Source organism: Heterodontus francisci, chromosome 24, assembly GCF_036365525.1.
Source record: "Heterodontus francisci isolate sHetFra1 chromosome 24, sHetFra1.hap1, whole genome shotgun sequence".
Classification (NCBI taxonomy): Eukaryota; Metazoa; Chordata; class Chondrichthyes; order Heterodontiformes; family Heterodontidae; genus Heterodontus; species Heterodontus francisci.
The window spans coordinates 71,033,978-71,060,791 of NC_090394.1; the positions used below are offsets into that span (position 1 = coordinate 71,033,978).

Sequence of the window (26,814 nt, forward strand, 5' to 3'; positions counted from 1 at the left end):
ATGGAATACTGTCCACATGCCTGGATGGGTGCAGCTCCAACAACACTCAGCAAGCTCAACACCATCCAAGACAAAGCAGCCCGCTTGATTGGCACCCCATCTACAAACATTCACTCCCTCCACCACCAACGCACAGTAGCAGCAATTTGTACCATGTACAAGATGCACTGCAGCAACTCACCAGGCCTCCTTCGACAACACCTTCCAAACCCCTAACCTCTTCCACCTAGAAGAACAAGGGCAACTGACACATGGGAACATCATCATCTGCAAGAGTCCTTCCAAGCTACACACCATCCTGACTTGGAACTATATCGCTATTCCTTCACTGTCACTGGATCAAAATCCTGGAGCTCCCTCACTAACAGCACTGTGGGTGTACCCTCATCAGATGGATTGCAGCGGTTCAAGAAGGCAGCTCACCACCACCTTCTCAAGGGAAATTAGGGATGGCAACACATGTTGGACCTGCCAGCAATTCCCACATCTCATGAAACAAATTTTTAAGAAGTCCAAAAGGACTGAATCTCACCTTTGGAGGCCATTATTACTACAATGTAGTAATACCCTCTATCTACTCACCAATGGCCTCTTGCACTGATTCCTTTACGTTAATGTCTCTTTCAACACCAGTTATACAGAACACAGCAGACCAGAATGACTCTTTAAACCTTCCATGGGTTATGTTGAATTGTTACTGTTTGTGATAGCTGGCTGTGCATAATTTTGCTGCCCCGTTTCCTACATTACAACAATGACTACACTTCAAAAAGTACATCATTGGCTGCAAACTGTTTTGGAACACCCTGAGGTCATGAAAGGTGCTATATATATATTGGAATCACTGCATCAGCATGAATAAAATGTGCTTGAATATGTATCCACTGGTGTCCAGGGATACCACAGATAGATTATGAGCCTTGGCTTTCCCGTTTCTCAATCTTGAGCTGCTGCATGTCAGCAAATTTTCAAGGCATTGTAGACTAGGGTCATATTCACGCATTCACTGCTGCTAGGGAAGTGGACATTCACTTGGAATATCACACACAAAATGAATATCAATGGAGAAAATGCCATTGCAGTTTATGTAAGGAGCACATAGGGCTGTTTACATGCACTTTGGACCTTTGGGAATCCTGCCAATCCAAAAAACAATGTCTTGGGTCTACCTCCTGTTGCTGTCTGTTACTCAAGTAGAAATTGATGTACTTGCTTGCTCTTGTAAGCAAAACCATCACTGACCTACTTGATGCAGCAATGTGCTGCAGATTGATGAGGTTACTGATGTAGAAAGAACCCATGGCACCTGTCACTGACAGCGTTGACTGTCCTGAAGTTGGATTAGAAATCTTCTTGCATCATGTCATGCAACTCTGTTACTATCTCCCTTGAGAGGCTTCTGAGGCCAGTGCTTCTCAGTAAGGTCAAGATGAACATAATCAGTTTAGAGTAACAATAGATGAGCGCTCCTTCCTACAATATTACCTGACTTTCCTAACATCCAAAAATTCTTCCTATCCTCCTTCTCTACTTCCAAATGCCACAAACCTCCGAGGATGCTGTGGGAGGCGAGGGTGGGGATTGCAGGGGCTCTGACCCTAATTTTTAGTTCCTCTCTGGCCACCGGGGAGGTGCCAGAGGACTGGAGAACAGCTAATGTGGTCCCACTATTTAAGAAAGGTTGTAGAGATAAGCCAGGGAACTACAGACCAGTGAGTCTCACATCAGTAGTAGGGAAACTATTGGAGAAAATTCTGAAGGAGAGAATCTATCTCCACTTGGAGAGGCAAAATTTGATTAGGAATAGTCAGCATGGCTTTGACAGAGGGAGGTCATGCCTAACAAATTTGATTGGATTTTTTAAGCATGTGACCAGGTGTATAGATGAGGGTAGTGCAGTTGATGTAGTTTACATGGATTTCAGCAAAGCCTTTGACAAGGTCCCACATGGGAGACTTATCAAGAAAGCAAATGCACATGGGATACAGGGTAACTTGATAAGGTGGATTCAAAATTGGCTTAGCTGTAGGAGACAGAGAGTGATGACAGACGGCTGTTTTAGTGACTGGAAGCCAGTGTCCAGTGGCATACCACAGGGATCTGTGCTGGGTCCCCTATTGTTTGTCATTTATATAAACGACATAGATGACTATGTGGGGGGTAGGATCAGTAAGTTCGTGGATGACACAAAGATTGGCCGAGTGGTGAACAGTGAGGTTGAGTGTCTTGGGTTACAGGAAGATATAGACGGGATGGTCAAATGGGCAGAAAAGTGGCAGATGGAATTTAACCCTGAAAAGTGTGAGGTGATACACTTTGGAAGGAGTAATGTGACACGGAAGTATTCAATGAATGGCCTGACACTGGGAAGTTCCGAGGAACAAAGGGACCTTGTCGTGTTTGTCCATAGATCTCTGAAGGCAGAAGGGCAGGTTAATAGGGTGGTGAAAAAGGAATATGGGAGACTTGCCTTTATCAATCGAGGCATAGATTACAAAAGCAGGGAGGTCATGTTGGAGTTGTATAGAACTTTGGTAAGGCCACAGCTGGAGTACTGTGTGCAATTCTGGTCGCCACATTATAGGAAGGATGTGATTGCATTGGAGGGGGTGCAGAGGCGATTCACCAGGATGGTGCCTGGGATGGAACATTTAAGCTATGAAGAAAGGTTGGATAGGCTTGAGTTGTTTTCGCTGGAGCAGAGAAGACTGAGGGGTGACCTGATCGAGGTGTACAAGATTATGAGGGGCATGGACAGGGTGGATAGGGAGCAGCTGTTCCCCTTAGTTGAAGGGTCAGTTACGAGGGGACACAAGTTTAAGGTGAGGGGCAGGAGGTTTAAGGGGGATTTGAGGAAGAACTTTTTTACCCAGAGGGTGGTGACGATCTGGAATGCTCTGCCTGGGAGGGTGGTAGAGGCAGGTTGCCTCACATCCTTTAAAAAGTACCTGGATGAGCACTTGGCACATCATAACATTCAAGGCTATGGGCCAAGTGCTGGCAAATGGGATTAGGTAGACAGGTCAGGTGTCTTTAATGCATCGATGCAGACTCGATGGGCCGAAGGGCCTCTTCTGCTGTATTATTCTGTGATTCTGTGAATTATAATTAGAACAAAAAAGTGGCATCTATTGTCTAATGGGAATGATGGAAACAGAAATATGGCTCCTCCATTTTGGTATTATTGGTATTATCTGCTGATGGCCGAGAAATTGCTGCATATTAACATTAGACTGAGGAAGATGGCCTTGCAGAAAGTGCAGGGCAACTATAGCAGAGCAATTGTTAAGAGTTAAGTGTATCAATCAATTCTTCCAAACAGATTGTTGCTGTCTGGACCTTTATACTGCTTTTCAGCTCACCTCTGATCCTGTGTGACTTCACCTTTTGTACCAGTCTGCCATGAGGCAATCTTTCAGATATGATGGAGGACAGACAAACATTAGTTGGCGTCATCTCTTGAACTTTGATTAATTTCACAGATAATCAATATTAAATGCAAGTCATGTTTAATTGGAAGATTTCCTTATTTGTAAGAGTTCAATTAGTGCAAATATTGCAAAATTTGACAGAGATATTTACTTATGATTGATCATATACTTGATTCTGTATCACAAGAAGAAAGCTATCCTCTTCATAAAGTTAAAGATGAGGTTACCTCAGTCATGCATTCCAGATCGTTTCAATTCACTGTTTAAAAAAATCTCCTTAGCTGGTTCTTTTGCCATGCGAGGCACTGGTTCAACCTTATATGTATGTGTTATATTGACACTGATAGCTGAAATTACTCATTGGTTTTTGTGACAATCCAATAGCTCCTAGGTCACCATTATTAATACTAGCTTTTTATAATTCCAGATATATTCAATCAACTGACTGCAAATTGTTAAACTGCCATGGTGGGATCAGAACTCACAATGACAAATTATTAGCCCAGGCTTCTAGACTAATAGCCCAGAAATATAACTCTTATGTTACCATACCCAGCATGGGTACATTGTGCATTTGGACTTTCAAAAGGTGTTTCATTAAGTAACACATAATGGACTTATTAGAAAAATTAAAGCCATGGTATTAAAGGGACTGTGGCAGTATGGATATGAACTTGGCTCAGGGACAGAAATGAGAGAGTAGCAATGAATGGTTGTTTTTCAAACTGGAGGGAGGTATACAGTGATGTTCCCCAGGGGTGGGTATTAGGATCACTGCTATTTTGATCTATTAATGACTCGGAATTGGGTATACAGAGCATAATTTCAAAGTTTACAGGTCACACAACAGTCAGAAACATAGTAAACACTGAGGAAGATAGTAACAGAGTACAGAAGGATATAGGCAGGCTGGTGAAATGGGCAGATGCATGGCAGATGAAATTTAATGCACAAGTGTGAAGTGATACATTTTGGTAGGAAGAATGACTGACTCGGACCATTTTAAAGGGGGTGCAGGAAGTGAGCGACCTGGGGGGTGTAGCTTAGGGCAGCAGCCAAATAGGCTCAATGGGAAAAGGCCCACTATGTAAGGCCCTCCCGCTATAGTATACCAAGGGCTGGAAACTGTTTGCACTAGAGAATGTTTGACATGAAATGTCAATATACATTGTAAATATAACCTATAAAGGCAAGTTGACTGAGGCACCTCCTGTACTGTATAGGAAACTGATCTGTATTGCACTTTATGTAATGTCAAATTTGAACTGTTACCTAATGGATTTCTACAAATTTTAAGAATTTTATTTATTTATTTTTTATTTAGAGATACAGCACTGAAACAGGCCCTTCGGCCCACCAAGTCTGTGCCGACCAACAACCACCCATTTATACTAACCCTACAGTAATCCCATATTCCCTATCACCTCTCTATACTAGGAGCAATTTACAACAGCCAATTTACCTATCACCTGCAAGTCTTTGGATGTGGGAGGAAACCGGAGCACCCGGCGAAAACCCACGCAGACACAAGGAGAACTTGCAAACTCCGCACAGGCAGTACCCAGAATCGGACCCGGGTCCCTGGAGCTATGAGGCTGCGGTGCTAACCACTGCGCCACTGTGCCGCCCAAGTAAAGTATATTTTTGGGGAAAAAAAACCTGGGGGAGTATGGACACAAATCTTTGGAGGGGGCAGGGCATATGGATCATATGGAATCCTTGGTTTTATTAAGAGAGGTATAGAGTACAAAAGCAAGGACATTATGCTAAACCTATAAATAAAACACTGGCACGGCCTCCGCTGGAGTATTCTATTCAATTCTGTGCACCAAACTTTAAGAGGTGATTTTTGATCTCAGTAGGATGTAACCTTTTACCCTTGACAGGTTACTCTCCGATTCGGGCACGAGAATTAAGAGAAATAACGAGAGCAGATTCAAGTATCTGAATTAAAAAGTAAGCTTTATTAGGTCAGATATACATTGCAAACTTTCATTCTACTGTAGACTATGTAGAACCTATAATAAATGTTCCAAGTAGATTCAAAGAAAGATCACAGAACTTACACCAATAGTCTCATACACAAACATACAGTCCCCACATCTAAATCATTGAGATAAATATTGTGAACAGCTGGGGCACAAATACTGATCCTTGCAGTACCCCAATAGTTACAGCTTGCCAACACGAGAATGACCTGTTTATTCCTATTCTCCGTTTTCTGCCTGTTAACCAATCCTTAATCCATGCCATTATATTACCTCCTATCCCATGTGCTTTAATTTTGCTAACCAACCTCTTATCAGAGACTTTCTCAAAAGCCTTCTGAAAATCCAAGTATACTACATCCACTGCCTCCCCTTTATCAACTCTGATTGTAACATCCTCAAAAAACTCCACCAGGATTGTCAAACATGATTTCCCATTCACAAATCCATGTTGACTATGCCCAATCAGATCATTATTATCCAAGTGTCCATTTATCACATCCTTTAGAATAGATTCTAGAATTTCCCCAGTACTGATGTAAGGCTAACAGGTCTGTAATTCCCTGTTTTCTCTCTGCCTCCCTTCTTAAATAGTGGGGTGACATTTTCTACCTTCCAATCTGCAGGAACCATTCCAGAATCTATAGAATTTTGGAAGATGATCACCATTGCATCCATCAATTCAGCACCGGCTCTTTCTAAGAGTCCACTTAGTCCAACTCCCCTGCTCTTTCCCCACATCCCTGCAATTTTTTTCTCCTTAAAGCATTTATCCAATTCTATTCAGAAGGTTAATGTTGAATCTGTATCGACCGGCCGATCAGGCAGTGTATTCCATGTGTCCTCATGTCGCCTCTGGTTCATTTGTCAATCACCTTAAATCTGTGCACTCTCATTATCGATCCTGCAACCATTGGAAACAGCTTCCCTTACTAACTTATCCTTAATAGGAGAGTTCCTGCTAATAGGAATTAGACTCATAGAGTCATCACAGAAACAGGCCCTTCGGCCCATCGCGTCCATGCCGGCCATCAAACACCTATCTATTCTAATCCCATTTTCCAGCACTTGGCCCGTAGCCTTGTATGCTATGGCGTTTCAAGTGCTCATCTAAATACTTCTTACATGTTGTGAGGGTTCCTGCCTCTACCACCTCTTCAGGCAGTGTGTTCCAGATTCCAACCACCCTCTGGGTGAAAACATTTTTCCTCAAATCCCCTCTAAAACCCCTTAAATCTATGCCCCCTGGTTATTGACACCTCTGCTAAGGGATAAAGTTTCTTCATATCTACCCAGTCAATGTCCATCATACTTTTGTATACCTCAATCAGGTCTCCCCCACCCCCAGCCTTCTCTGCTCTAAAGAAAACAACCCTGGCCTATCCAGTCTCTCTTCATAGCTGAATGCTCCAGCCCAGGCAACATCTTGGTGAATCTCCTCTGCACCCTCTCCAGTGCAATCACATCCTTCTTATAGTGTGGTGACCAGAACTGTACACAGTATTCCAGCTGTGGCCTAACTAGCGTTTTATATACAGCACCAACATAATCCCCTGCTCTTATATTCTATGCCTCAGCTAATAAAGGCAAGTATCCCATGTGCCTTCCTAACCACCTTATCTACCTGTTCTGCTGCCTTTAGAGATCTATGGACAAGTACACCAAGGTCCTTCTGACCCTCTGTACTTTCTAGGGTCCGACCATCCATTGTATATTCCATTGCCTTGTTAGTCCTCCCAAAATGCATCACCTCACACTTCTCAGGATTAAATTCCATTTGCTACTGCTCTGCCCATCTTACCAGCCCATCTATATCGTCCTGTAATCTAAGGCTTTCCTCCTCACTATTTATGACACCATTGATTTTCGTGTCATCTGCGAACTTACTGATCATACCTCCTATATTCACTTCTAAATCATTAATGTACACTACAAACAGCAAGGGTCCCAGCACCGATCCCTGCGGTACACCACTGGTCACCGGCTTCTAATCGCAAAAACAACCCTCGACCATCACCCTCTGCCTCCTTCCACTAAGTCAATTTTGGATCCAATTTGTCAAATTACTCTGGATCCCATGGGCTCTTACCTTCTGAACAAATCTCCCATTCGGGACCTTATCAAAAGCCTTACTGAAGTCCATGTAGACCACATCAACTGCTTTACCCTCATCTACACACCCAGTCACCTCCTCGAAAAATTCTATTAAGTTTGTTAGACACAATCTCCCCCTGACAAAGTCATGCTGACTATCCCTGATTAGTTAGGTGCCAGGGTTCGTGATGTCTCGGATAGTGTTTTTGGGATCCTTAAGGGGGAGGGGGAGCAGCCTCAAGTCGTGGTCCATATAGGCACCAACGACATAGGTAGGAAGAGAGATGGGGATTTAAGGCAGAAATTCAGGGAGCTAGGGTGGAAACTTAGAGCGAGAACAAACAGAGTTGTTATCTCTGGGTTGTTGCCCGTGCCACGTGCTAGCGAAGCGGGGAATAGGGAGAGAGAGGAGTTGAACACGTGGCTGCAGGGATGGTGTAGGAGGGAGGGTTTTGGTTTCCTGGATAATTGGGGCTCTTTCTGGGGTAGGTGGGACCTCTACAAACAGGATGGTCTTCACCTGGACCAGAGGGGTACCAATATCCTGGGGGGGAGATTTGCTAGTGCTCTTCGGGGGGGGTTTAAATTAATTCAGCAGGGGGATGGGAACCTAAATTGTAGTTCCAGTGTACAGGATGTTGAGAGTAGTGAGGTCAGGGATAAGGTTACAAGGACGCAAGAGGGCACTGGCAAGCAAGAACTTGGTTTAAAGTGTGTCTACTTCAACGCCAGGAGCATCCGGAATAAGGTGGGTGAGCTTGCAGCATGGGTTGGTACCTGGGATCTCGATGTTGTGGCCATTTCGGAGACATAGGTAGAGCAGGGACAGGAATGGATGTTGCAGGTTCCGGGATTTAGATGTTTCAGTAAGAACAGGGAAGATGGTAAAAGAGGGGTGGGTGTGGCATTGTTAGTCAAGGAGAGTATTACGGCGGCAGAAAGGACGTTTGAGGACTCGTCTACTGAGGTAGTATGGGCCGAGGTTAGAAACAGGAGAGGAGAGGTCACCCTGTTGGGAGTTTTCTATAGACCTCCGAATAGTTCCAGAGATGTAGAGGAAAGGATAGCGAAGATGATTCTCGACAGGAGCAAGAGTAACAGGGTAGTTGTTATGGGGGACTTTAACTTTCCAAATATTGACTGGAAATACTATAGTTCGAGTACTTTAGATGGGTCAGTTTTTGTCCAGTGTGTGCAGGAGGGTTTTCTGACACAGTATGTAGACAGGCCAACCAGGGGCGATGCCACATTGGATTTGGTACTGGGTAATGAACCCGGCCAGGTGTTAGATTTAGATGTAGGTGAGCACTTTGGTGATAGTGATCACAATTCGGTTAGGTTTACCTTAGCGATGGGCAGGGACAGGTATATACCGCAGGGCAAGAATTATAGCTGAGGGAAAGGAAATTATGATGCGATTAGGCAAGATTTAGGATGCGTAGGATGGGGAAGGAAACTGCAGGGGATGGGCACAATCAAAATGTGGAGCTTTTTCAAGGAGCAGCTACTGCGTGTCCTTGATAAGTATGTACCTGTCAGGCAGGGAGGAAGTTGTCGAGCGAGGGAGCCGTGGTTTACTAAAGAAGTTGAAGCGCTTGTCAAGAGGAAGAAGAAGGCTTATGTTAGGATGAGACGTGAAGGCTCAGTTAGGGCGCTTGAGAGTTACAAGCTAGCCAGGAAGGATCTAAAGGGAGAGCTTAGAAGAGCGAGGAGAGGACACGAGAAGTCATTGGCGGATAGGATCAAGGAAAACCCTAAGGCTTTCTATAAGTATATCAGGAATAAAAGAATGACTAGAGTTAGATTAGGGCCAATCAAGGATAGTAGTGGGAAGTTGTGTGTGGAATCAGAGGAGATAGGGGAGGCGTTAAATGAATATTTTTCATCAGTATTTACAGTAGAGAAAGAAAATGTTGTCGAGGAGAATACTGAGATACAGACTACTAGGCTAGATGGGATTGAGGTTCACAAGGAGGAGGTGTTAGCAATTTTGGAAAGTGTGAAAATAGATAAGTCCCCTGGGCCAGATGGGATTTATCCTAGGATTCTCTGGGAAGCCAGGGAGGAGATTGCAGAGCCTTTGTCCTTAATCTTTATGTCATCATTGTCGACAGGAATAGTGCCGGAAGACTGGAGGATAGCAAATGTTGTCCCCTTGTTCAAGAAGGGGAGTAGAGACAGCCCTGGTAATTATAGACCTGTGAGCCTTACTTCTGTTGTGGGTAAAATGTTGGAAAAGGTTATAAGAGACAGGATTTATAATCATCTTGAAAAGAATAAGTTCATTAGCGATAGCACGGTTTTGTGAAGGGTAGGTCGTGCCTCACAAACCTTATTGAGTTTTTTGAGAAGGTGACCAAACAGGTGGATGAGGGTAAAGCCGTGGATCTGGTGTATATGGATTTCAGTAAGGCGTTTGATAAGGTTCCCCACGGTAGGCTATTGCAGAAAATACGGAAGTATGGGATTGAAGGTGATTTAGTGCTTTGGATCAGAAATTGGCTAGCTGAAAGAAGACAGAGGGTGGTGGTTGATGGCAAATGTTCATCCTGGAGTTTAGTTACGAGTGGTGTACCGCAAGGATCTGTTTTGGGGTCACTGCTGTTTGTCATTTTTATAAATGACCTGGATGAGGGTGTAGAAGGGTGGGTTAGTAAATTTGCGGATGACACGAAGGTCGGTGGAGTTGTGGATAGTGCCGAAGGATGTTGTAGGTTACAGAGGGACATAGATAGGCTGCAGAGCTGGGCTGAGAGATGGCAAATGGAGTTTAATGCAAAAAAGTGTGAGGTGATTCACTTTGGAAGGAGTAACAGGAATGCAGAGTACTGGGCTAATGGGAAGATTCTTGGTAGTGTAGATGAACAGAGAGATCTTGGTGTCCAGGTGCATAAATCCCTGAAAGTTGCCACCCAGGTTAATAGGGCTGTTAAGAAGGCATATGGTGTGTTAGCTTTTATTAGTAGGGGGATCGAGTTTCGGAGCCACGAGGTCATGCTGCAGCTGTACAAAACTCTGGTGCGGCCGCACCTGGAGTATTGCGTGCAGTTCTGGTCACCGCATTATAGGAAGGATGTGGAAGCTTTGGAAAGGGTGCAGAGGAGATTTACTAGGATGTTGCCTGGTATGGAGGGAAGGTCTTACGAGGAAAGGCTGAGGGACTTGAGGTTGTTTTCGTTAGAGAGAAGGAGGGGGAGAGGTGACTTAATAGAGACATATAAGATAATCAGAGGGTTAGATAGGGTGGATAGTGAGAGTCTTTTTCCTCGGATGGTGATGGCAAACACGAGGGGACATAGCTTCAAGTTGAGGGGTGATAGATATAGGACAGATGTCAGAGGTAGTTTCTTTACTCAGAGAGTAGTAGGGGCGTGGAACGCCCTGCCTGCAACAGTAGTAGACTCGCCAACTTTAAGGGCATTTACGTGGTCATTGGATAGACATATGGATGAAAATGGAATAGTTTAGGTCAGATGGTTTCACAGGTCGGCACAACATCGAGGGCCGAAGGGCCTGTACTGCGCTGTAATGTTCTATGTTCTATGTTCTATTTGAAGGTTGATTATTATGCCCTCACTGAAAGAATCCCTGAGTAATCATGAAGGTGGTAAATTATAAACTGCAATACAACACCAAAGGTATTTGACCTGAACTCAAGAAGAAATTGTGACCTTGTGAAGATCATTGTTCAGGCACAGTGGAATTTTTGGACAAATGGTTATTGACACATTGGAGACTGTTCAGAGAGTAGTGAGAAAATCTGCTGTGGTATTGTATTGTCCAGCTCAAGATCCACAAACAGGACTGCCCTGGTAGACCCATTGTTTCAGCCTGTTCCTGCCCCACTGAACTGATTTCTTCCCATCCCCACTCTATTTTGTCCTCCCCTTGTTCAGTCCCTTCCCACCTACATACGTGACTCTTCCAGTGTCCTCTGTCACTTTAACAATTTCCAATTTCCTGGCCCCAACCGTCTCCTCTTCACCATCGATGTCCAATCCCTCTAAACCTCCATCTCCCACCAAGACAGTCTGAGGGCTCTCCGCTTCTTCCTAAAACAGAGGCCCAACCAGTCTCCATCCACCACCCTCCTCTACCTGGCTGTACTTCTTCTCACATTTAACAACTTATCCTTCAACTCCACTCACTTCCGCCAAATAAAAGGTGTTGCTATGGGTACCCGTGTGGGTCCTAGTTATGCCTGCATTTTTGTGGGATATGTGGAACATTCCTTGTTCCAGTCCTACTCAGACCACTTCCCTCATATCTTTTTCCGGCACATTGATGACTGTATCCATTTCGTTTCCTGCTCGTGCCCAGAACTGGAAAATGTCATCGTTTACTTCCAATTTCCACCCTTCTCTCACCTTCACATGATCCATCTCTGACTCTTCCCTTCCCTTTCTCAACTTCTCTGTCTCCATTTCTGGGGATCGGCTATCAACAAATGTTCATTATTAGCCCACTGACTCCCTCAATTACACTTCCTTCCACCCTGCCTCTAGTAAGGACTCCATTCCTTTCTCCCAGTTTCTCTGTTTCCATCGCATCTGCTATGATGCAACCTCCCACACCAGCGCTTCTGATATGTCTTCCATTTTCCTCAACCGAGGAATCCCCCCATTGAGGTTGACAAGGTCCTCAACTGTGTCTGCCGCATTTCGCTCACTTCTGCTCGCACCCCTTCCCCTCCCAGAACCATGTTAGGATTCCCCTTGGCTTCACCCACCCCACCAGCCTCCATATTGATTGGATCATCCTCTACCATTCCCGCCAACTCCAGCGTGATGCCACCACCAAACACATCGTCCCCACCCATCCCCTTTCAGCATTCCGAAGGGACTGATCCTTCCGCATCACACTGCTCCACTCCTCAATAACCCCCAACAACCCCTCCCCTTCTCATGGTACCTTTCCAGCAAGCACAGGAAATGCAACACCTGCCTTTTTACCTCCTCTCTGCTCACCATCCAAGGCCCTAACACTCCATCCAGGTGAAACAGCGATTTACTTGTATTTCTTTCAATTTCGTATACTGTATTCGCTGCTCACAATGCGGTTTGCGCTATATTGTGGGGACCAAACGTACTCTGGTGACTGCTTTGCGAACATCTCCATTCAGTCTGCAAGCGTGACCCCAAGCTTCCGGTCTCCCGTCATTTTAATTCTCCACCTTGCTCTTATGCTGATCTCACTCTCCTCGGCCTCCTGCTGCGTTCCAATGAAACTCAATGCAAGTTCCAGGAACAGCACATCATCTTTCGATTAGGCACATTACAGCCTTCGGAAATCAACATGGAGTTTAACAATTTCAGATTGTAACCTCTGACCCCATTTTGATTCCTTTTTCTTTGCAGGTTTCGGTTTTACTCTTGTTTTTCTCTTGTTTTTGCTTTTTGGATGGCAGCTGTTCATCATTCTGCCCCTCACACCTCCTCTCGACACATCTTTTGTTTCTTTACTTTTCCCATTACCACTCCCTTTGTTCCTGCACCACCAACTCTTCTGTCCTGTCTTTTTCCCTATCATAGACCATCCATTTTGATTTTTCACCCACCACCCTTTCACTTGCTTAAAACCTAGTACATTTCTAACTTTTCCCAGTTCTGATGAAAAGGTTATTGTCCTGAAACATTGTCTGGAATTTTACATTGGGGCAGAGGCCCCGCCCACTGTGCCCGCCTCTGCTGGGCCTGTGTGCCATGCAGAGATTTTACGTGACCCAGGCCCTTAATTGGCCTCAGGCAGGACTTCCACACCACTCAGGCAGGAAGCCCTGTCTCCAGGAGCTGCCAGCCAATCTGGGGGCTGCACTCAGCTACAGGGGGAAACGTGGACGCCAGCACCGAAAAAGATAAGCGGGGTTTTGGGCGTTGCTGGGGACAATCGGCAAGAGGGTGTGGGGGTCAATCAGGAAGGCGGTGGGAGGTGCATTGGCCAGGGTGGCAGGAGCTGCTGGGGGGCCGTGCATGGGGCACAGGGTGCCCAATCAGGAGGGCACCCCCTTGGGCCGACAAGGCCACCTGGTATTGCTGGGCAGTCTCCACCACTAACAAAGTGCCTGCTCGCTGTTGATAATACACCAGCAGCAACAGGAGAAGACCCTTAAGTGGCAACTAATTGGCCACTCAATTGGCCTGGAGTGGGTGGGCCATTTCTCACTTCTCCCGCTGCTCGTAAAATTGCAGCAGGGGTGGGAAAGCGACAGGAACAGCACCCACCTACTACACAATTTTACACCCCCCCCACTGCAGCCCATTCCTGTAAAACTCCGGCCATTAACTCTGTTTCTCCCTCCACAAATGCTGCCAAACCTGCTGAGTATTTCCAGTATGTTCTGTTTTTAATTTCAGATTTCTGGCATCTACAATATTTTGCTTTTGTGCTCTTGTATTGTGTTTAGCAGAGAGTTGAGGCTATTGGCTTCTGACACTTTTAATTGTTGATCCCACTTTACCTAAGCACATGCCTTGCTCACTGCTTTTAGCTGTAGTTTTCTTCCCTTCCCCGTTCTCCCACCACTTCTCTTCTAGTTTGTTCAGTCCGACAAAAGAGTCTTGAAAATAGGTTTACAGCCAAAAGTTTAACCTGTTTCCTGATGGACCTGATACAGCATTTTGAGTTTTTCAGCCTTTGCTGTTTTTATCTATTTATTAAACCTACTGGTTACAGTTGGCAACAGAATGAAAGTAATAAACCAACCGATTTCAATGATCACATCTAAAAATGTCGAGGGTTGGCAATGAATGGAAGCATCAACTATGGGCTGAATTTTACCAGTCCTCTGGGGACAGGTTGGGAGGCGGGGGCAGGGACATAAAATGGCGACCCATCACCTTCCCTACGCCATGGAATTTTACCAGGGGCGGAGAAGGTTGCGGAAGGCCTTCCCGCCCAGAGGCCAGTAGAGGCCCTTAAGAGGCTAATTAAGACCTACTTAAGGGCCTTTTCCCATCACCGCTGGAATATTACTAGTGGCAGCGGGGACTTCCACCACATGGGAAGACCGCCCAGTAAAACCAGGCGGCCTCCCTGTTGGCTTCAGTGGGTCCTTCCTGATCGTACATGCTGTGGCCCAGGGAGGGCCTGCCAGTGGCAATGGCTGCTCCTGTGGAAACACGTTTCCCCTCCCTCACCAACCTGCACCCCTCGCCGGGGCCTGCGTCATTGGCCCTGGCGCCACCCCCCCCCCCCACCCCCCCCCCCCCCCCACCGACCCCATTGACCTTGTGGGGAAGTCAGCATCCACTTTGACAGCTGCAGCCTCAGCAGTGACCACCACTCCCAGTCACATTGCTGGGACTGTTGCCATCCCTTTGATTGGCCAGCAGCTCTTGGGGGGGGTGGGGGTGGGATCCCATCTTTTAAAAGGACAGGAGCCCTAGCGTCAGTCAGTTAATTGCCTGACTGCTGCAAAATGCAGCCAGGGTCCCTTGCCTCCCAGCTTTCCTGTCCAGAGTCAGTACTCCACAATGGGGACAAAGTCCAGCTCTGTGAATCAATGGCTCAGGTAATTAAGTTACTGATCTGCAGAAACATTGTAAACTTTAATTTATTAAGAGTACAGCAACAAGTGTTCACATTTTAATGAATCATACATTGACACAACAAAGATACTTGCAGACAGGAAAATTATGAATTTTACACAAAGAGAAGTAAGAGGAGATTTGATAGAGGTATACAAAATCATGAAGGGTTTGATAAAGTGAACAATGAGAAACTGATTCCAGTGGCGAAATGGTCAATATCCAGACGATGCAGATTTGATCAGTGAAAGAACCAAAAGCAACATAGAATCATAGAATGGTTACAGCACAGGAGGACATTCGGCCTGTCATGTCCATGCCGGCTCTCTGCAAGAGCCACTCACCTCGTCCCACTCCCCTTTCTTTTCCCCCTAGCCCTGAAAAATGTTTTCTGTTTAGATAATTAACCAATTCCCTTTTGAAAACTATGATTGAATCTGCCTCCACCACACATCCAGGCAGTGCATTCAAGATCCTAACCACTCGCTGTGTAAATAAAATTTTCCTCATGTCGCCATTGTTTTTTTTTGCTAATTACCTCAGTCCTTCTGCCAACGGGAACCGTTTCTCCTTATCTACACTGTCCAGAACCCCCGCATGATTTCGAACACCTCTAACAAATCTCCTCTTAATATTCTCTTCTCCAAGGAGAACAGCCCCAACTTCTCCAATCTATCCACATAACTGAAGTTCATCATCCCTGGAAACATTCTCATGAATATTTTCTGCACCCTCTCCAATGCCTTCCTAAAGTATGGTGTCCAGAACTGGACACAATACTCCCACTGTTTTATACAGGTTTATCATAACTTCCTTGCTTTTGTACTCTATGCCCCTATTTATAAAGCACAGGATCCTGTATGCTTTATTAACCGCTTTCTCAACCTTCCCTGTCACCTTCAACAATTTGTGCACATATACCCCCAGTTCCCTCTTCATCTGCATGCCCTTTAGAATTGTATCCTTTAATTTACATTACTTTTCCTTGTTCTTCCTCCCAAATGAGTCACTTCACACTTCTCTGCATTAAATTCCATCTGTCACTTGTCCGCCCATTCCTCCAGCCTGTCTATGTCCCTTTGAGGTTTATCACCACCCACCTAACAGTTCACAATACTTCAAAGTCTTGTGTCATGCAGCAATTTTGAAATTGTGCCCTGTAATCCATGTCTTGGTCATTAATATATGGCTACCTATGGCTGCAGCTCACCAACTTTATTTACCACACTCTGTGCAATTTTTAAAATTTGTTCATGGGATGTGGGCATTACTGGCAAAGCCAGCATATATTGTCTATCCATAATTGCCCTTGAGAAGGTGGTGGTGAGCTTCCTTCTTGAACCGCTGCAGTCCATGTGGGGTGGGTACACCCACAGTGCTGTTAGGGAGGAAGATCCAGGATTTTGACCGAGCGACAGAGAAGGAACAGTGATATAGTTCCAAGTCAGAATGGTGTGCGGCTTGGAGGGGAACGTGCAGGTGGTGGTGTTCCTATGCATTTGCTGCCCTTGTCCTTCTAGGTGATAGAGGTCGCGGGTTTGGAAGATGCTGTCTAAGGAGCCGTGGTGCATTGCTTGGTGAGTTGCTGCAGTGCATCTTGTCGATGATACACACTGCTGCCACTGTGCGTCAGTGGTGGAGGGAGTGAATGTTTGTGGATGAGGTGACAATCAAGCGGGCAGTTTTGTCCTGGATGGTGTCAAGCTTCTTAAGTGTTGTTTGAGCTGCACCCATCCAGGCAAGTGGAGAGTATTCCAACACACTCCTGACTTGTGCTTTGTAGCTGGTGGACAGGCTTTGGGTGTCAGGAGGTGAGTTACTCTTGTAGCTATGATATTTATATGGCTGGTCCAGTTCAGTTTCTGGTCAATGGTAACCCCCAGGATGTTGATAGTGGGGGATTCAGCAATCGTAATGCCATTGAATGTCAAGGGGAGATGGTTACATTCTCTCTTGTTTGAGAAGATCATTGCTTGGCACTTGTAGTGAATGTGACTTGCCACTTATCAGCCCAAGCCTGGCTAGTGTCCAGATCATTCTGCATTCCTACACGGACTGCTTCAGGATCTGAGAAGTCTCGAATGGTGCTGAACATTGTGCAATCATCAGCGAACATCCCCACTTCTGACCTTATGAGGGAAGGAAGGTCATTGATGAAGCAGCTGAAGATGGTTGGGCCTAGGCCACTACCCTGAAGAACTCCTGCGGTGATGTCCTGGGACTGAGATGATTGACCTCCAACAACCACAACCATCTTCCTTTGCGCTAGGTATGACTCCAACCAGTGGAGAGTTTTCCCTCTGATTCCCATTGACTATAGTTTTGCCAGGGCTCCTTGATGCCATACTCGATCAAATGCTGCCTTGATGTCATCTCTTGAGTTCAGCTCTTTTGTCCATGTTTGAACCAAGGCTATAATGAGGCTAGGAGCTGAGTGGTCCTGGCAGAACACAAACTGAGCGTAAGTGAGCAGCTTGTTGATGAGCAAGTGCCGCTTGATAGCATTGTTGACGAGACCTTCCATCACTTTGCTGATGATCGAGAGTAGACTGAGAGGGTGGTAATTGGCAGGGCTGAATTTGACCTGCTTTTTGCAGACAGGACATACCTGGGCAATTTTCCACATTGCCAGGTAGATGCCAGTGTTGTAGCTGTTCGGGAACAGCTTGGCTAGGGGCGCAGCATGTTCTGGAGCACAGGTCTTCAGTACTTTTGCCAAATGTTGTCAGGACCCATAGCCTTTGCAGTATCCAGTGCCTTCAGTCGTTTCTTGATATCACGCGGAGTGAATCGAATTGGCTGAAGTCTGGTATCTGTGATGCCGGGGACTTCAGGAGGAGGCCGAGATGGATCATTAACTTGGCACCTCTGGCTGAAGATTGTTGCAAATGCTTCAGCCTTGTCTTTTGCAATGTGCTGGGCTCCCCCATCATTGAGGTTGGGAATATTTGTGGAGGCGCCTCCTGTTAGTTGTTTCATTGTCCATCACCATTCATGTCTGCATTCACATACATGCACAGTAAACATACTTTAGACCTTATAAAATTCCCTCTTACTGACGCCACTTAATACCTACTATTTCCTTCTCTAGTCTTCCAATTCTCTGTGCACCTTGGTTTTCCACTAATATTAAATCCTGGTTCCCACACCCCTGCCAAGTTAGTTTAAACCCTCCCCAACAGCACCAGAAAATCACCTGCTAGGACATTGGTCCTGGCTCTGTTCAAGTTATGAGGGAAAAATAATTTGCAGGACTATGGGAAAAAGGGAGGGGAGCGGGATTTGATGAGTTCCTCTTGCAGAGAGGCTGCGTGGACATGACAGGCTAAATGACATACTTCCATGTTGTACCCATTCTACAATTCAATGTTCCAGATTTCAAATAGCTCAGAGCAATGAATAATGCAGCCAAAAGCAGGATATTTAATTTGAATTATGTATGCAGATCTAGTCCACATGGAAAGGTGTGTTCATATTCATGTGCATGCACAATTCCATTTTAGCTATCTGAATGCCAGCTAAATGCTTCATTTTACAGAGCTGAAGGAATAGCCAGCTCTTCACTAACATTTGTTTCGCTTGCAACTGCTATTAAAAAGCTTTCGAGAATTTTTATCTTTCCTCCTCAACATATTTTAAAATCTGGACTGTAAGATTCTGAGATGTGTGAAGGGTTAATGACCTGAAGTGAATCTACGAGATCCATTTCTCATGTTAGAAATTAACTTTGCAAATTGATCCAAGCTTTCACATAAGACACAGTTATGGAAGGACTTTCTAGGGTTGCCAACGCTCCAGAATTTTCCTGGAGTCTCCAGAGATTGAAGATTAATCTCCAGGACATTGCTGCAACCAACCCAGAGAAAAATCATAGGGCATTAAAAATTTGTGTGTTTTATTCATTCTTTGAAAACTTTCATTCATTACTTATAAAAAGAATATAGGTGATGGGATAAAAGGCTGAGAGTCAAGAATTATCCAATCGTGTAGTGAAGAGGCTGTTCACCAACTGGCTGGGCACTGCGAGGATGGATGTGTTGGGTGACCAATGGCAGTGGCATGGGGGCAGGGCAGTCGGAAGCAAGAGATCAAGTGATGAAACCTCGGGGAATACGTCCAGAGTTGGCAACCACACCATTCACATGCAAGAGTGACTTTTTTTATTCCAAAACAGCCAAAACTGCACACTACTGTGTATTAAAGCAAGGGGCATATGGATGGAAGGGTTGAATTATCCTTAATGCCAGGTGCAGTGAAATCAGAACTATGTTTATAAAGGAGAGGGTAATGATTTCACCAAACCTGGCTCGCATCAATCAATCATAATTGGCAAATATACCATTAATATCACGGATTTCCCGCTCGCCACAATTTACTGTCAAACACCCGACTCCTCAGCCCAAGCTCACTCACTGTCCAGTTTAGGGTTGGACAGGTACTTTCTGCAGTGCATTCAATGGGAAATTCATTAGCAAATCCAGCAAGTTCTTAAAAATAATAGAGAGGTTAAGGGTGACATTGCCTTTGTGTGATACAAATAGAGGTGGCAGCGTACATTGCCCAGCAAATTCCAGATATTCACAACTCAGGGTGTAGATATTCATTCACTAGACTTTCTAGCCCGTTTGTGCATTAATGTTGGGGTGAGTTGTGAACACACCATTAATTTTTCCAGCTTGATTCAGCCCAATGACAAACATAACCAACTGCAAAAAAAAAACCACACAAATGCATTTCTTGAATCGATTAAGAAAGTGATGAAAAGGAAAATCAGGTAAACCATGAATGAGGTGTTTCAATCAGCGACGCACAGCACAAACATTCTTGTACTTTGGGAATGAAGTAAAACCCACACCAGACACAAGCTCCAGCTCACTGACATCTGGTGGAACTTGAAACTTGAATTTTTGGATCAGAGCAGTAAAGAACAGGAACAGTTCCATCTTGGCCAGGGTCTCACCAGCACAGGACCTCCGACCTGCAAAAACACAGTTGCAAAATATGTCAAAGCTGCTCTTCAGAAAAACAAAATTATTCAGCATGATTTTAAATACCACTTTTTTAAAGATAACAGGTAAACCCTTGCAGTTTTGTATGGCATTTCCGAAACGAACACGTTTGAGGCTGAGCAGACAGTCTTCACTAAAATAAAAGCAAAATACTGCAGATGCTGGAAATCTGAAATAAAAACAAGAAATGCGGGAACCACTCAGCAGGTCTGGCAGCATCTGTGGAAAGAGAAGCAGAGTTAACGTTTCGGGTCAGTGACCCTTCTTCGGAACTTTGGAGTTCCGAAGAACAGACAGTCTTCACCTCTGTTTAAAGTGAAATTAAATACCGTGCTAACTTAAGGTGTCAGCTGTGGCTCAGTGGAAAGCAATCTCACTTCTGAGCCAAAAGGCAGTGGTTTCAAGCCCCCAGTCCAAAGACCTGGGTGCAAAATCTAGATTGGCACTCCCAGTGCAGTTCAGAAGGGTGTTACGAGCTCACAGGACAACAGTCTTGCTTGAAATAGAAACAAGAAATGCTGGAAATACTCAGCAGGTCTGGCAGCATCTGTGGAGAGAGAAGCAGAGTTAACGTTTCAGGTCAGTGAACTTTCATCAGGACCAACCAACAGTCTTGCTTGTACTGTGTCTTTATTGAACTGCCTTGTGATGGCTGCCTGCACTGAGTGCCTCATGGCAGAGATCACAAGACTATGGCAAGCCAGGAGGCACATTAGTAAACAGTATTGCATTTCTATCCCAAACATCGTCCTTTCCATGCAAACAAAATTGCATGCATTATCATTTACACTGTGAGTTGCCCAAGTCACTCACGATGCACACAACTGTTCTCATGCATTAGCAGTCTGTTATTCTCATCAGTCTTTGCACATGTATTGCACACATAGTCTTTAAGTCAGGCTGGTCTCTTAATGGTGCTTGTGTGTGTTGTCGTTGGCTGTTCATCTGGGTGATTTTCCTTCTCTGGGGAGTGTCTTTCCCATGTCACTTGTTGCCGTGGTAACTGTTGTCCATTTCTGTTGTTGGGGTGCTGTGGACCTCTGGGACTGATGGTTGATCTGTGGTCTGTGCAGGTGGTGAGTTCACATCTTCCTGGTTGGCCGGTACTTCCACCGCACACGATCGAGGTGACAACCGCAGGTCCCAAGTTGCCACTTGGGCAGACTCTTGTTCTGAGCGTTGAAACTTTGTACCCTGACTGGTTCTGCAATGCTCAATTCTGGCAATGGTTTGGCAGTTTTGTCAAAATAAAATTAGGGTTTCTGCCATTTCTCCTTGATTTTGTTACTCGCGCCTGTTACTGCTTCTGGCTTTGTAGCTTTTTTGCTATTGGAAAAGTGGTTTGGGTGCAGCGTGACATTAGTCTTTGTACTGGACTACTTTCCATGCCTTCAGCAGATGTTTTTCTCCACTCATGGATTGCCTTGTATACATCTCTGCAGGATTTGCTTGATTTCTTTATGATTCCTTTGGCAATTTTCATTGCTGCCTCAACCTTTCCATTTGACTGGGGATAGTGTGCAGATGATGTATGGTGTTGAATTTCTCAATCCTTTATGAAGCGGCTGAATTCTTCACTCGTGAACTGAGGGCCATTGTTGCTCATCATAACATCTGGAATGCCGTAATGACTGAAGTGTGCTTTCAGGCATTCTACAATTTCACGGTTAGTCATTGAAGTCAGCTGGTCTACCTTCCAGTTGTCAGAATAGTAATCTACAGTGACAAGATAATCAGTTCCTGAGAGAGTGAAGAGGTCTACTCCCAGCTTCATCCATGGTCTGTCTGGAATGTCATGTGTCACCAGTGGCTCTTTCGCTTGCTTAGCTTAGTACTCGTTACACACACTGCACTGGCTGATGTGGTCCGTGATTTCATTGCTCATGTTTGGCCAGTAGAGATACTTCTCTTGCCTTCCTCAGACGTGACTCAATCCCTTTGTGGCTTGCATGGATGCGCTTTAGCATCTCTCCTCTTGACTCCTTCAGGATAATGATTCTCTTTCCTTTGTACAAGATGCCATCTAGGGCTGTCAATTCATCTCTGTACGCCCAATACGCTCTTGTAACCACAGAAGTGTCCTTGATGCTTTCAAGCTATTATTTCATCACTACTTCTTGCAACATTTGAAGAGTTGCATCTTGTTGGGTAGTTCACTTGATTTGAGCAAGGCGTGTGTCTGTCAGATTCAATGTCTCTGCTGGGTTGATGACTTCCAGAGCATATCGAGCTGCAGCTTCAGGTTGGATCTGAAAGATTTCACACTCTGTTGTAGCATCCTCTACTTTTTTCATAGGGAGTGCTGCTCTTGACAGCATGTCAGTGATGGACATCCGTTTCCCTTGCTTGTATGTCACATCCAGATGATATCTCTCTAACCAGCGTAACATTCTTTTCAGACGCTTTGGAACAGATAGTAGTGGCTTGAGGAAAATGCTTTGAAGGGGCTTGTGCTCAGACTTGACCGTCACTTTGTCTCTTGCAAGTAGGTACTGATGAAAATGGTCACAAGCAAAGACAATGGCCAGGCACGCTTACTCGATTGTTCCATTTGCGTTAACGCCCTGGATGTAAATACAACTGGTTGTTCTTGCTGCATTAGTATTGCTCCAAGTCCTATCTTGCTGGCGTCACACTGCAGGGTGACTTCATCATTAACGTCATAGTATTTCAGCACTGGCATTGCCGTCACTCGTTGCTTGATTTTAGTGAATGCTGCTTCTTGTTCTGTGCCCCAATACCACTGCACGTCCTTGGCAGTGAGTTGGCGTAATGGTTCACACTCTGACAGCAAATTGGGCAAGAATTTTGCGAAATGTTTGACGAATCCGACAAATCATTGCACTGTTTTTACTTCTAGTGGTCACTGCATCACTGCTACTGCTCTCACCTTTTCAGGATCTGGGTGAAGACGTTTTGCTGTCAGTACATGACTTATGTACTTGACATCTTTAATTGCAATTTTTGTTCAGCTTCAGGTTCATCTGGCGAGCTCTGTCTAGCAGTCCCACTAGATTTTGATCGTGGTCAGCAATGGTTTCTTCCATTGAGTCTCCGCATCCATAAACTAGCAGATCATCCGCTATAGCTTGCAATCTGGGAACATCACTAACTCTCATGCATTCTGCGTTGATACTCCTCTGGAGCCATGGAAATGCCAAACAGCATGAGTAACCATCTGTATCTCCCGAAAGGCATCCAGAATGTAGTTAGAAAGCTGCTGCTTTCATCTAGTTTTACTTGCCAGTAACCAACCTTCGCTTCTCGGATAGTGAAGAATTTTGCCTTTGCAAGTTATGGCAAAATTCCTTCGATGGTTGGCAGAGGGTAGTGAGATCTCTTCAGAGCTTCATTTAGATCTTTTGGGTCAATGCATACTCTCAGCTTTCCGGTTGTTTCACTGCTACGGTGCTACAAATCCATTCTGTAGGAGCTGTCACTTTCTTGATTACTCCCTTCTTTTCTGTCTCTATCTTGTCCTTCAGGCTGGCCTTGAGGGCAGCTGGAAGTTTGGTCAGCAGTTGCTGAATTGGTCTTACCCTCTCATCTGCTTTGAGATGATATTCTCCAGGAAAACATCCTAAACCTGTAAACACATCATTGTACTCCTCTTCTTCTTTGGCCTCCTTATCTCGAGAGACAATGGGTAAGCGCCTGGAGGTGGTCAGTGGTGTGTGGAGCAGCGCCTGGAGTGGCTATCAAGGCCAATTCGAGAGTGACAGGCTCTTCCACAGGTGCTGCAGAAAAATTTGTTTGTCGGGGCTGTTACACAGTTGGCTCTCCCCATGCGCCTCTGTCTTTTTTCCTGCCAACTGCTAAGTCTCTTCGACTCGCCACACTTTAGCCCCGCCTTTATGGCTGCCCGCCAGCTCTGGCGATTGCTGGCAGCTGACTCCCACAACTTGTGATCAATGTCACAGGACTTCATGTCACGTTTGCAGACGTCTTTAAAGCGGAGACATGGACGGCCGGTGGGTCTGATACCAGTAGCGAGCTCGCTGTACAATGTGTTCTTGGGGATCCTGCCATCTTCCATGCGGCTCACATGGCCAAGCCATCTCAAGCGCTGCTGACTCAGTAGTGTGTACAAGCTGGGGATGTTGGCCGCCTCGAAGACTTCTGTGTTGGAGATACAGTCCTGCCACCTGATGCCAAGTATTCTCCGGAGGCAACTAAGATGGATTGAATTGCGACATCGCTCTTGGCTGACATACGTTGTCCAGGCCTCGCTGCCATAGAGCAGGGTACTGAGGACACAGGCTTGATACACTCGGACTTTTGTGTTCCGTGTCAGTGCGCCATTTTCCCACACTCTCTTGGCCAGTGTGGACATAGCAGTGGAAGCCTTACCCATGCGCTTGTTGATTTCTGCATCTAGAGACAGGTTACTGGTGATAGTTGAGCCTAGGTAGGTGAACTCTTGAACCACTTCCAGAGTGTGGTCGCCAATATTGATGGATGGAGCATTTCTGACGTCCTGCCCCATGATGTTCGTTTTCTTGAGGCTGATGGTTAGGCCAAATTCATTGCAGGCAACCGCAAACCTATCGATGAGACTCTGCAGGCACTCTTCAGTGTGAGATGTTAAAGCAGCATCGTCAGCAAAGAGGAGTTCCCTGATGAGGACTTTCCGTACTTTGGACTTCGCTCTTAGACGGGCAAGGTTGAACAACCTGCCCCCTGATCTTGTGTGGAGGAAAATTCCTTCTTCAGAGGACTTGAACGCATGTGAAAGCAGCAGGGAGAAGAAAATCCCAAAAAGTGTGGTTGCGAGAACACAGCCCTGTTTCACGCCACTCAGGATAGGAAAGGGGTCTGATGAGGAGCCACCATGTTGAATTGTGCCTTTCATATTGTCATGGAATGAGGTGATGATACTTAGTAGCTTTGGTGGGCATCCAATCTTTTCTAGTAGTCTGAAGAGACCACGTCAAAATAACGAGGTCAAAGGCTTTGGTGAGATCAATGAAAGCAATGTAGAGGGGCATCTGTTGTTCGTGGCATTTCTCTTGTATCTGACGAAGGGAGAACAGCATGTCAACGGTCGATCTCTCTGCACGAAAGCCACACCGTGCCTCAGGGTAGACGCGCTCGGCCAGCTTCTGGAGCCTGTTTAGAGCGACTCGAGCAAAGACTTTCCTCACTATGCTGTGCAGGGAGATTCCACAGTAGTTGTTGCAGTCACCGCGGTCACCGCGGTCACCTTTGTTTTTATAGAGGGTGATGATATTGGCATCGCACCAATATCTAGTGTGATGGAATATCGGTATAATAGGCTTAATTAGGTAGAATTTAGATATAGTTAATATATTATACCTTTGAGAATTAGAGATTGAATAAATGGTCAGTTTTCAAGACTCACTGAAATTCCCCTTTAAGAAGGTAGAGTTAGAAATTTCAAGGTCTTAAGGTCCCTGTTACAATAGAATGTGATCCAGAAACACCTTTTAAGTTGGAAAATCCATTTCACTGTTTCTGTTTCCAGGGACTTGGAGGATAAAAACATATTGAAATATCCTGTGTGACATCAGTAAGAGGTGGTAACAAACATAATTGATAGTGCTGGTTGGTGATATGGATAGATCGACTCAAAAAGTAGTGACAAGGTATCATAAAAACACAATTATAGATAATAAAACAATAAATGGAATAGTACTTACAGGAACATGAAGTCAAGTAAATACAATTATAAACATTTTGACCAGATAAAAATGCTCACAACTTCAAGAGCGGGGAATTCCAGCAAAACAAGAAGTGGAGATGTTGGTTAATGATACTACCAAATATGGATTTCAAAAGCAGGAAAAACACACACAGAAAAGTAACACCTATATGCTAATAGGTCAGATGATACCTTAGAAACAGCATAAACATGAGAGTTTCTGAAGCAAAAATTTGAAGGGTTGAATTCCTCAACGATACTTCTCACCCAATGGCGTACTCGGGGAATTTAAGATAAAAGTTTACTTTAAATTTTGATGGATATTCTAAGATATTTTGCTGCAAGATTAGCAAGGTTAAACTTTTGGATTCTATGTTCGAAATAAGATTATGCGTTACATCTCTGCGTAATATTTGATTTTGTGATATCTTCTTCTTTGGCCTCCTTGTCTCGAGAGACAATGGGTAAGCGCCTGGAGGTGGTCAGTGGTTTGTGCAGCAGCACCTGGAGTGGCTATAAAGGCCAATTCTAGAGTGACAGACTCTTCCACGGGTGGTGCAGATAAAATTGGTTGTCGGGGCTGTTACACAGTTGGCTCTCTCCTTGCGCTTCTGTCTTTTTTCCTGCCAACTGCTACGTCTCTTTGACTCGCCACGCTTTAGCCCCGCCTTTATGGTTGCCCGCCAGCTCTGGCGATCGCTGGCAACTGACTCCCACGACTTGTGATCAGTGGCACAGGACTTCATGTCGCGTTTGCAGATGTCTTTAAAGCAGAGCCATGGACGGCCGATGGGTCTGGTACCAGTGACGAGCTTGCTGTACAATGTGTCCTTGGGGATCCTGCCATCTTCCATGTGGCTCACATGGCCAAGCCATCACAGGCGCCGCTGGCTTTGTAGGGTGTATATGCTGGGGATGCTGGCCGCCTCGAGGACTTCTGTGTTGGAGATACGGTCCGGCCACCTGATGTCAAGGATTTTCCGGAGGCAGCGAAGATGGAATGAATTGAGACGTCGCTCTTGGCTGACGTACGTTGTCCAGGCCTCGCTGCCGTAGAGCAAGATACTGAGGACACAGGCTTGATACACTTGGACTTTTGTGTTC

The 26,814-nt window shown here is 45.3% G+C and overlaps 1 protein-coding gene across 1 annotated transcript in view; it reads right to left on the reverse strand.

The window, feature by feature from the left end:
* Nucleotides 1-26,814, reverse strand: part of LOC137383623 (uncharacterized) — a 78,828-nt gene that overhangs the window by 20,964 nt on the left and 31,050 nt on the right. Inside the window, 2 exon segments of the mRNA XM_068056777.1 lie at nucleotides 13,971-14,069; nucleotides 19,841-20,017. Of these exon segments, the coding sequence (XP_067912878.1) occupies nucleotides 13,971-14,069; nucleotides 19,841-20,017 (276 nt within the window).